The sequence below is a fragment of the Micropterus dolomieu genome, linkage group LG09, assembly GCF_021292245.1.
Source record: "Micropterus dolomieu isolate WLL.071019.BEF.003 ecotype Adirondacks linkage group LG09, ASM2129224v1, whole genome shotgun sequence".
NCBI lineage: Eukaryota > Metazoa > Chordata > Actinopteri > Centrarchiformes > Centrarchidae > Micropterus > Micropterus dolomieu.
This window is the reverse complement of record NC_060158.1, coordinates 19,305,090-19,317,333: the sequence shown is the minus strand read 5'-3', so window position 1 is coordinate 19,317,333 and position 12,244 is coordinate 19,305,090. Positions and strand designations below refer to the sequence as shown.

General features: G+C 43.4%; 1 protein-coding gene across 1 annotated transcript; it reads right to left on the bottom strand.

Annotated features, from left to right (window-relative positions):
- Positions 1-1,870: 1,870 nt before the first annotated feature.
- On the bottom strand, positions 1,871-9,135 carry LOC123976817 (polypeptide N-acetylgalactosaminyltransferase 15-like). Its single transcript, XM_046059164.1, has 10 exons — positions 8,606-9,135; positions 8,281-8,447; positions 7,969-8,173; positions 6,907-7,074; positions 3,677-3,794; positions 2,892-3,086; positions 2,650-2,781; positions 2,418-2,519; positions 2,194-2,337; positions 1,871-2,098 (listed from the first exon to the last, which is right to left on the bottom strand). Exons 1-10 carry the CDS (start codon positions 9,133-9,135, stop codon positions 1,913-1,915), a joined length of 1,947 nt encoding a protein of 648 aa, XP_045915120.1. The 3' UTR covers positions 1,871-1,912.
- Positions 9,136-12,244: the final 3,109 nt, after the last annotated feature.

Below are 12,244 nucleotides of genomic sequence, written 5' to 3'. Positions count from 1 at the left end.
TTTTTTCCCCCACCAAGGTCTGGCTAACATGCTAAATGCTAACATGAGCATGGTAGATCCTCCAGGTGATTTCAGTTAACTGAGGAACTTTCAGTGAGGCCATTCTTCTGTTTGTGACAATAATCCAGGACACAGTTGTGACTGTCATTCAAGTGAAAAAAATTTGAAAACTTGAGGAGTTCAGTGGAACTGGTTATAGTGGGACAGAGAGGCCGAATGGACTGGTTATACTGGTTATATTGGAACAGAGAGGCAGAGTGGACTTGTTATAATGCTACAGAGAGGCCAAGTGGACTGGTTATAATGGGACAGAGAGGCTGAGTGGACTGGTTATAATGGGACAGAGAGGCTAAGTGGACAGTGAGGCACCTTCAGTGAGGCCATTCTGCTGTTTGTGACAATAATCCAGGACACGGTTGCGACCGTCATTCAAGTGAAAAGTTTTTTGAAAACTTGAGGAGTTCAGTGGGACTGGTTATAGTGGAACAGAGAGGTAGAGTGGACTGGTTATAATAGGACAGACAGGCCGAATGGACTGGTTATACTGGTTATATTGGAACAGAGAGACAGAATGGACTGGTTATAATGGGACAGAGAGGCTGAGTGGACTGGTTATAATGGGACAGAGAGGCTAAGTGGACTGGTTATGCTGGGACATAGGCTGAGTGGACTGGTTATAGTGGGACAGAGGCTGTGTGGACTGGTTATAGTGGGACAGAATGACTTTCAGACAGGTGAGTAACAAACTCTTTAATTGTTATAACACACAGACCAGAGCTTCACCAACCACTGAGTTGCCTAGCAACACAACATGTGTGCACTGCAGGGTGTTGAAAAACTGCAGCTTCTCCTTCATTTATATATGTGTGATCAGCTGCTGCAGAGTTTATATTATCTATACATCTCTGTGCTGTCTGCTTTGGTGATGTTTTATTTACATTATTTCTGCTGTTATTTTTTTTAATTTAGGCCTACCTAGAGTACATTTTAACGGACCTATTTTTTACTTTGGAAGTATACTCTGGTCTTGAATGCATTGAAATTTCCTTTACATGTAATTGCTTAATTGTTTATGCCCTTAATTGCAGCCCACACTATGAAAAAAGGCCCTACTCAAGAGAACACAAAAGTCCACATTTTGGTCCTTTAAATAATAACTGTCCTCTCGTTTGTATTCACAGATCAAGCTTGATTAACTGGAGGCCTGTCGACTATAGGCAGTTACATTTCAGTGCAAATTTGACCATGTTTTACCTAAATACTAACTTTACTTTGAGATAAAGAGAGAGGAAGGGTGTTGTAGGGGTTACATTTTTGTTCCAGAACAAAATCTGTTTAATAGACTAAAATACTACTAATACTATAGGTCAAAGGAAAATTTGGGTAAATGACAAATAACTGTAGGGATAACATACATACAGATTTTTGGTACTTGATACTACCCAACTGTCCTTCACAATCTCCATACAATGCATGCTCCATGGGGCCAGTTCATAGAGATGTATTGTTTTTTGATGAGATTCTGTCTGCTTAATGCTTTGATCTTTCAGAAATGTGTACAAAAACATTTACAAATGAATTAATAAAAGCATTTACTGAAATAAAAGATCATAATTTTTCTCAACATGTTTTCACACTTGATATGATACATGTACATAAATACAGAATAGTTGTGGATATTAGAAAGCAGTTTTAAATAAAGACTTTGTTTCAACATAATTATACCATGTAACTTATTATTTAACACAATAAATTCTATTTGCAATCCTTAAAACAGGAACAAAAAAGCCGAGTGGCAAAGTGGAGCCAAAAAACTATTACTACTGTATGCCACTATGCATAGTACATATATGATAATATGTGCCTAGGATTGACACCTTGCAAATCCATCCATCTCTTTGTGCTTTCTGTATCAGGCACCTTTAGGAGCTACTAACTGCTCAAAGTGCCACTGTTGTTTGGGATGATGGGTGCAGGGGCGCAGGAAGAGACCTCCTGTGTTGGTGCTGACTTCTCTTGGGCTGCTTTGTGGAAGCCCTCCTTCTTTTACAGCCTCCAGACATAACTGGGACTGTTGGTGAACAAGTTGACCGCTCAGCTGAAGCAGAAAGCAGATGCACTGAGTTAGCCAAACGCCCACTGTGACCATGTACATCTGGTTGTTGTTTTTTAAAGTTTCATTCTCTGTCTTGCCTTTATGAACTTCCACTGGAGTCTGCTGGTCGTTGGTCGGTGTGGGGGACACGGAGATAAAACCACCCTCTCTCCCATGGCGTCCAAACACAAAGCCCCCATGGGACCCCATCGCACTTCCAACTCAGAGTTTAGATCGCAGTGCTGCGATGACAAGAGAGATCATCTTTGCCACTGTGTGTTAGCTGTCTTTCTTCGATTTTCACAACTGTTGTGGTGGTTACCTGGCTGCCCGTCCCACTGCATGGTGCTACGTTCATGGCCCCACCCTGCAGTCCATGCCCTCGGGGGTAGTCTGCACAGCTGCCAGTGCCGACATTGTACAGCTTCAAACAAATGGGGTAACATCAGGCTGTAGTGTTCAATGATGAGTAGTATAAATCTTGTGTGTGTGTGTGTGTGTGTGTGTGTGTGTGTGTGTGTGTGTGTGTGTGTGTGTGTGTGTGTGTGTGCTACCTCGCCTGACAGTGCAGGTCTGTCCTGGGGGATGTAAAGTTGTGGATAAACTGTAGTCAGGTACCAGTGGAAGTTCCTGCAGCCCAGACTCCTCTTAAGCCGCAGACGCTCTGTGATGTTAGGGCTCTCAGACTGCACAAAAGAAGGAATAATTATGTCCTTACATTTTTTATTTCGGTATTTCGGTACACTCCCCAATCAATCTCTTTAGGCAGGTGTGTATGTTCTTCAAACATACACACCTGCCTGATGAAATGAGCAAGAGTGTCTCTCCGATAGAAGATCTTCTTGTATGCATCCATCCACGTGTCTGCGATCCGGATCTTATTCCTCTGAAGCAGCTCCTGGTCTGGGAAGCGGTAAGGCGGGTGGTGGTGGTCAAGGTGGGCCACACGGGAGCAGGGAACCACCTCCATGGAGCCCCCGCATGACCACACCTAGGATAACGAGAGTGGTAAAAACAGGTTCATAACCCTGTAGGATTTGCTTTTGTGTGCCTTTTACTGTAAAGAACCTGATGACAAAAAAAAACTTAATCAAGGATTTTGATTCTCTTTTAAACAATATCATAATAAAGTATGACAAGAAATATTGGTGCACAAATTATCTTTTGTTAGACAAGTTGCCAATTGGTTTTATTTCTACAAACTGCATTTTTATCTTTCACAGAACATGCTACAATTCCGCATAATGAATTTGAATGGTCATCATAGGTAAACAAGTAGTGAAAAAACATTTTCCTCTCATGCTTGTGCATTTGTCAATTGGCCCAGACATTCCCAGACCACTACTCAACCTGAGATTTCCATTTGCAAAAAGCATCATATCCCAGCACAACATTCCTGACGCACTGACAAAAAGCAACTGGAACACTCAGCCAAAGTATTGCTAAAAAAGAGCTTGTTATATGTGGCTTAAGATGAAAAACTAAAACAATCTGTCATATCTCTGTCCTGTGTGAGCAGGTACACTGAAAGATTTGGATGGAAAGTTAATACTAAATTGTTTGTTTTTTTTGATGCATTACCCTGATTGACAGCTCAATTTGTTCCTCCCCCCACAGCAGCATCCCCGGGTCGTAGGCTCCCACGCTCTGGAAAAAGTGTCTGTCGATGGCCACAACTCCGCCTCCTAAAGCTGGGCTCCTGTCACAGACAGAATCAACATCACTTTACTGGCCGAGTACAAACACAGGAATTTGCCTTCGTGTCACTTGAGCAGAGAGACATTACAAACTTAAGAGTATTATAGACCTAGTTAGCAAGGGCAGCCCAGAGCAATGACTGAAGTATTAATAAAATAAAGTATTTAGGGCCAGAGCACGAGCCGTGCGAGGTCCCTATTGGAACTGAAGGGATTTTCTTTTTCTGCAAAGTAACCTCAATTTTGGGGGCCTAAACATACTCAGAAACTCACCAAACTTTGCACATAATTCAGACGCGGTGAAAAATGTTGTATTTTATGGGATTCGCGCATGGGCGTCGCAAAATGGCTCGCTAGCGCCCCCTACAGAGCAGCCACCGTGGCACGTTTCACCTACATGTATGAAAATCCTGTGGTACATGTATCATGTCCAGACGTACCAAAAAGCCTCTTGGAGCCATTGCCTAAACCCAACAAGAAGCCCGCCATTTTGGATTTAATGGTCATTTTTGACGATTTACACACTTTTTACTTTAACGAACTCCTTCTAAAAACGGAGAAAATTCAAACGGTTATTACAAGTCGACCAGTTTACCCGTAGCGTTTCATCGAAACTTGGTGATTCGCCATGAAACAGGAAGTTGATTTGAGTGTAACAATAGTCCCACCCTGAACACATCCACATGCCAATATTCACTCAAAGTCATAGCGCCACCTGCTGGCAACAGGAAATGGCACATTTTCCACTGTAATGTGCCACTCCTAGCAGGTTGGATGTATCAACTTCAAAACTGTTCCAGAAAACCCTTAACACATTGATGAGGCTGTGATGTAAAACTTGTGAGTTTTCTGTAAACGGCGTAGCGGTGGTATGGCGGTGCTTCGCCATGACACAGAAAGTTGTTGTAACTTGACTGTATAAGCTCAGATCTGTACCAAATTTTACATGTTTAATAATAGTCCCGCCCAGAACACATGTACATGCAGACATTCACCCAGAGTCATAGCACCACCTGCTGGGAAGAGGATATGACCTTTAACAAAGCAGCCCCAGTGGCATGTTTCACCTACATGTATGACATTTCTGTGGCACAGTTTTCATGTCCAGACGTACCAAAAAGCCTCTTGGAGTGATGCCCTAAACAACAACAGGAAGTCTGCCATTTTGGATTAAATGGTCATTTTTTGCGATTTACACACTGTATTTTAACAAACCTCCTCCTAGGGATCAACTTCAAATTTTCAATGCGCACTCTAAACCCATTGACGATTAAAAGTTATTCAAACGGTTATTACAAGTCGACCAGTTTACCCGTAGCGTGTCATCGAAACTTGGTGATTCGCCATGAAACAAGAAGTTGTTATAACTTCAGTACACATAATCACCAAATTTAATAAGTGTAACAATAGTCCCGCCCTGAACACATCCACATGCCAATATTCACTAAAATTCATAGCGCAGCCCCCGTGGCACGTTTCACCTACATGTATGACATTTCTGTGGCGCATGGATCATGTACCAAAAAGCCTCTTGGAGCGATGCCCTAAACCCAACAGGAAGTCAGCCATTTTGAATTTTATGGTCATTTTTGGATGATTTACAGGCTCCAGGTTGTCGCTGTCTACTCTAAAGTTGACGATTAAAAGTTGTACAAACGGTGAGTTTTCGTGGAACGGCGTTTAATATCGATGATTCGCCATGAAAGAGGAAGTTGTTGTAACTTTAGTGTACATGCTGCCATCTGCAGCAAACTTTACATGCTTGATAACTGTTCCGCCCCAAACACATCTACATGCCAATATTCAGTTATACTCATAGTGCCAAGTGCTATGTAGCTCCACAAAGGGGACGCAGGAAATGATGATTAACACCTTTGTGCAGCGTACGAAGCACGTGGCAAATTCACAGCCACACCGGCAGAGCTCCAGAATTTGCATCGCAGCCGCCTCACACCTTGACGTGCTACACGTGCGAGAGCCCGCCCAAAGCTGCTTGCAGCTTTAATTCTGATTCTGAGTCTGATTCTGAATGGTTTCTTACCTTTCTGGTTTGTGATTCTTTAAAACAAGTCAAAGTTAGCACGTGACTTCTTTTCAAAGGTTAAATATTTTATGCGCTATCAGCAGAGTGATTTTCACCTCCTTTTGTTTTTATCGGAACATTTTTATAGACACAGTACACTATTTCACAAGAAAGAAAATTGCAAAGATAAGAGGAAATGTCAGAAAAAAATGGACCTCGCGAAACTCACAGGGTAGGTACAAACCCCTGCAAGTAACTCAGGCACAAAAATCCGCACAAAACTAGAACTACATTTTTTTGTCCACGGGCCCCGCCATGACTTGGGGGCCCGTGGACAATAAATTGCAGTTCTAGTTTTATCTTGTTAAGATATATAGTTTTTTTTTTCTTTTCTTTTCTAACTTGTTTATCATCTTGTGTATTTTCAGGTACATCTTGCAATCCATTTTGGGGGTCCCAACCACAGACTGTATATAAGACGTCCCAGCCCTCACAGTGGGAACCATTAACTTAGATAAGAAATTTTCAAAGTGGGAGGCAGCTCCCCCCACCCTGAGGGGCTCCAAGTTGTTTCAGGTGAGGCTCAGTCAAAGAAAGCGAAAAAACATATATGACTTATAATATTATTATTAGTTATTAAATGTGTGTTTTTAGAGATACAGTAGTTGTGAGGAATTTTAATGTTTTTCCTACTTCCCCAGAGTCAGAAACTAATAAATGCCTTATATTACAAACTGTAATATTATGCTCTTGGCTCAATTGTCGAGCGTCAATGTGATCACATAACATAAGCATGGCATCCACTAATTGAGTGAATTAAAGCAAGTAAACGTTTCCCAAGCTTCCACAGTCTCAGACTGATAACCCCTGGCCTTGTGGAAAGAAATCAAACTATGTGTTGTTTTGCAAAAATGTTGTTCATACATCGCTCTCATTTGCCGCATTTTTCAAGATGCAGAATATCTGTATATCTGTAATCTGTACCCTTAAACATCTGTTCCCTTCCTCTTAGGCGGCACTCAACATTGGTAAAACTCAACTTTTTAGGCATATAGCGATGAAAGCCCAACTGACAACAACTGTGAACTCACCTTACAGGCTGAACAGCTGAGTCTGGGTTCTTATCTTGCAGCTGAGGGTTAGATTCCCAATAAAAGTCAAGTCTCCAGTCGAACACTCCCCTAACTGGCCACTGGGTGGCATTGTACTGAAAGGTCTGCCAGTCTATCACATCCATGATGGGGGACACCACTCTAGTCCTGCACAGAGACACCACATTCATCATTTTATTATTCAGATTTCATTGACTTTCATCAAGTAGGGTGGTTCAAAATGAGGCTGTTGTTGTGAATGAGAATTATGATTCTGTCAGAAAAGATTTGGAAGAATGAGGACATTTAAAATTCTTGACCCATCTTCCTTGGTTACATTTTCACTTATTATTCAAAGTCTGTATCCAGTGAGAATTGTAGTGAGAAAAGGCAAAATCTTCCCTCATCAGTGTATATGTACAGTGTGTATATGCATGTGTGTGTGTTTGTAATTGCACATGTCTATGTCAGTGTGTTTCACGCTCATGTGAAAGAGGCCAAGTTTAGAAACACGCACTGTCCTTTGTTGGGGTCTGTTCTGGTTCACATGTGTTATTTGAAATATTTCTACCAAGAGGCCACGTGTGACGTGATGCTCAAAGGAAATGGAATGAAGAGATTAAAGGGGGAAGAAAGAGAGCAAGAAATGGGAGAAGGGTCAAACATGTGGCTGAGAGAGTTGAGTGGTTGCAGATTCCAGGTCTGGGAGTTCAGCCTAATTACCTAGTCTAATTAGAGCCACACTGCAGGCAGCCTGAGACACAAGACCAGAGCCAAATCATGGGAGCTGAGCTTTGGTTACACAAACAGCACATGTATCCCCCTGCCTTACTAATTAGTAAGGACAACTCACAACTCTGAACCCTCTATCTTCTCACTTCTTTCAAGTGGGTCTCTCAAACAGCAGAACACAATAGAGAACTAGGCAGACAGTTTGGGCACCACTGGGAAAGGGACCAAATGTTTATCTAGATCTTAATTATTTTTCATTACAAAATCTTCCTTTTTATATTTTTGCACAGCTGTTAATTATTTTTTGTAGATGATTAGAGATAACAGTACCTGTCCTGTGCTACTCTCTCCAGCAGTGGTTCCAGCCAGACCTTTTGACATTCACAGTGGGAGTCAATGAACACCAGCACCTCCCCTTCAGCTCTGGCAGCACCCAGAGTACGGCACCCTCCAACGCCCAAGCGCCTGGTACTGCGAATCAAACGCACCCCTTCCAGATGAGACACATACTCACTTAACACACTCTTCAAGTGACCTGATAAGTGAACATAAACAAACACAAAAACAAATACAGTGACATGTGGTCAGCACAGGTCAAGTGGATGGATGGATGGATGGATTTGGACATATAGAGGAACTCACCGTGCTGGCTCAGGTCGTCCACCAGCAGAACCTCCTGCAGATAGTGTTTGGGTGCAGTATCCAGCACGCTGTGCACGGTGCGCAGGAGCGTGGACCAAGCCTCATCGTGGAAACAGATAACAACGCTGGCTGACGGTAGCGACTCGCTGTACTGCTCCCTCAAACACCTGTTAAGTGGGAAACACATTCACACACGTTCACACTATCAAAGCTACAACTTCATTAACTTTGAGCGCTTTTTCATAATAAAGTGGGGTCATATTAGCGCAAAGGTTTTTGTTTATCTTTTCAGTCCTGCGCTTTGGCCACTGCGCAGGGCACTCACTCAGGGTGGCGCGCCTCAGGCAGCCTGCGATGCAGTGAAATCCTCTCGCTGACCAGCTCGTTGAAACCGTATTTCTGCACCGCAGAAAGCTCCCTATCCCTCTCAATACCCTCCAGGTGTAGCCGCACTGCTTTCCCCATTTCACCGTGCGTCGGAGGCATGGTGGCGCGGGTATCTTTGTTTGCTCCAGGCAGAAGCACCTTGTAACTCCCCTTCTTCTGGGGAGGATTCTTGGTGCCCTGCGTCGATGGCACGAACAACAGCTGGTCTTCTTGCAGAGATTTTAGCGGTGCGATATCAACACCGAGCTCTAATGCAGGATCCCGGGAGTCCACGATGACCTCCAGGTCCGGTGCACTAGGGATGCGCTGGAGTGGGCGGCGGGGAGGGCTAGGTTTCTGATGACTGTGGTCCCGGTCCCGATTAAAGAGGTCCGAGAGCACCAGAGTAACCAGGGCGAACCCGAGGAGCAGTAGCCAGAGGCAGAGCATCCTCCTCCGGACAGCTGTAGCTCTGCCCCACAGCCTCATGGTGAAGGACGCAGAGGAGACGGGGGGGAGGGAGGGGGTATGGCGCTCAGAAGTTTGCCCAGCGATGTCTTGAAGTCCCCATTTTTGTGCCGTGACTCAACATTGAAGTCGATTGCATTTCACCAAAGGGATGAGACTCTACTTATCCAAAAAGTAGAAATAGAAATAAACCGCCCGTCATTCTTCTGAAGTATGGCGCTGCATCCATGGAGCACCAGACCTGGGACACGAGTGACAGACAAGACAGGTTCAAGACAAACCCTCAACTTTTGCACGGTGGAGGTGCGCAGACTTTGCCTCTCATCCCGCGGTCCTAAAGCCCGAGTAAATTTGAGCTCACACATAAGATGCACCTGATACATCCACATGCTCCTACACCAGTTCAGTGAGTTGATTCGCAAAGCAACATCCATAGTTCAGATAATAACAGGGATTAAAACACATAGTTAGACCTACCCTAATGGGGAAATATGAATTCCAGAGTAGAGTATTCAGACAGTCAGAGCTGACAGGCCTGATTGTTTTATAGTGTTTTTCAATGTTGCATAATGGAATAATTAGGGATTTGGATGTCTGTGCCTCATGGGGCTAGTTAGTTTTAATATCATATGGTGCCGATTTTCCTGTCGTGACACGGCCAAAAGTTATTGCAAAGGGGTTTTAATGGATATAGAAACATGTCCATTTCAAAAGTCACTATGTTTCCCACCAGAAACAACAGAAAGTTAAAAATAAGTTCACATTGCAGTGGAATGCGACATTGTTTTTTTATGTCCTCCAGTTTGTGTGTGAGAGTCTGCTTGGTGCGTGAGTCTCCCCGGTGCGTCACACATCAAAGATGCTCTCTCCGGCCAGCTGGCGGCGGGCCTCGCAGTCCCATGACCGTCTGTTGGTGCCGGGAAGCGGGGCGGTCGCAGCTACGATCTCCCCGGTTCTCCGAGGAGATCTTGGCAGCCAAGACAGCTGTTTTCAACTGAATGGAGACAAAGACATTCGTCCGTCCCAGTTAGATTTTTTTTAATTCTTTTTATTTTTTTATTTTTTAGTTCTGTTTTGTCATAAACTTGTTTTTCCCACTGTAGTTGAATTAAGCACTGGCACCAAAATTACATTATGAAAAAGAGGTTTAAGAGAAAAAGTCATGTAAGGATTTCCACAGGAAAGGCCTAATATTTTCCTAATACATTTTCCAGGTGACCTCAGGGTGATATTTCCTTTGGTGATAGCCAACAGGAGGTCAAGCTGTACCCACTTTTTCTTCACCACAAGTCTGCTGCACAAAATTTGTTCTGTACTGTGGCTGACTGGAGCTGTGAAAGGCCACTGTACGCAAATTGGCAGTACAGCCAGTGGAACTTTGAAGCCAGTTAGGCTGCAGTGAGAGCCCAGTTCCCTCTCCTGGTGGTGCTGGTGCTGTTGCTGGTGGTGACTGTCTGGCGGCCCCTGTGTCCGACTGAGTGGATGGGATTAGCAGCTCCCTGCCTTCAGAGACACTTAACTCCCATCTGCTCAGGATGACAGGGCAGAATGGCTTCTGATGATTATGATTGCAGTATACAAAGGAGGGAGGGGGACACCTGGAGAGACAAAGGGAGAAGTTGAAAGAGCAAAGGAGGACTTCAGAGGGCAAGACGAGCAACAAGATGAGGGTGTTGCAAAGAGTGTGGAAATGAAAGAGAGGCATACAGAGTTAGACGTGACCAGCTCCTGACTCCTGTGTTTTTGTGTGAAAATGTTTATAAGCCTCCAAATTGAAAAGGAAAGAAGGTTTTCATGTATTTCCAGTGCTGCACAGTGAACACTCCCATGTGTTCAAACCTGCAGCCAAAACACACACTGAATTAAAGTTTCCACTGCCAGCATATTTCCACACACACACACACACACACACACACACACACACACACACACATAAACACCAAAAGAACATGGACACACCACACGCATACACTAAAGGCCCAGTCCACATTCTCGGGAATGTTCCTACATTCCACCATTCGAACAGAAGCCAGAGCTGTAAATGAGAAGGCACGACAAGCACTCACATACATCCTCCCCTCACTCTCTCTCTCTCTCTCACACACACACACACACACACACAATAAAAGTGACTTTTGGAAGTACAATGCATATCTGGCTTGTTGTTCATTGATATTTCTGTTTTGCCGCCAGTGATGTCTGGAGCCTTTTGACTGGGCTGAAGAAGAGACAGATAGAGACAGAGAGAGAGAGAGAGAGAGAATCAGTTTTGATAATCCACAAATCATTGAAGTAGTTTCTTCAAAGTAATAATGCCAATAATTAACTGGTTCCAGCTTATCAACTGTGAATATTCACTGGCTTTTGTAGTTTTCTGCAATTGTAAACTCTGAGTTTGGGACTGTTGATCAGACAAGAGAAGACAAGACATCTGAAGACATCACCTTGGACATTGTGCACTATTTCTGACATGTTTTAGACTGATCAGCGATGAAAATAATACTTGCAGCCATATTACGTTCTAAAGGATTGTACTGTTTAAAGTTTGGATGTCATGTAGGCCTAATGGTCAATTTTGTTTGTTATAATTAAGCTTTGACAATAATGTAAAATCAATATACATCCCAAAAAGCTGATTTGAAAGAGAGAGAGAGAACAAAGCTTTACAGCAGGCAGTGAGAAGCTGCGGAGTGTTGCTGTCCTCTACTGGAGGATGAGCAGCATTGACGTTCACTGACGTTTCTTACACATTTCATGTCTTATCAAAAATAAAATTTCAGGGTCCACCTAGGCCTATACTAGATTTATTCCGGAGCTTTCGGTCACTTCTATTAGCCTTCATCAGTGGATGAAGTTTGTTGTCATGTAGATGGCATGAATGAACTTGAAGCAGCTTAACATTTTTTCTTAACAAGTTTTGTTTTACGCATCCATTCACGTTTCCAGTAGGTTTTGCGATTAACATCACAGGCTGCAAACAAACGTGTGTTTGTTTTAGTCACAGTCGGATTGTATTTATCAGCTTTTTAAGGAAACACAAATGTCACTGAAATGCCAACAGCAAAGTCTGTTAGACATTTTAAGATCGCTAAGCTCTTGCGAATTTGATTTCTGAACAGCGGCGTTTGGC

Coding starts and splice junctions, on each gene's coding strand:
- LOC123976817 (XM_046059164.1), bottom strand. CDS start 9,135: ATGAGGCTGTGGGGCAGAGCTACAGCTGTCCGGAGGAGGATGCTCTGC. Junction 3,087..3,676: donor AAATTGAGCTGTCAATCAGG/GTAATGCATCAA, acceptor TCGTTATCCTAG/GTGTGGTCATGCGGGGGCTC. Junction 2,520..2,649: donor GACCTGCACTGTCAGGCGAG/GTAGCACACACA, acceptor ATTTGTTTGAAG/CTGTACAATGTCGGCACTGG.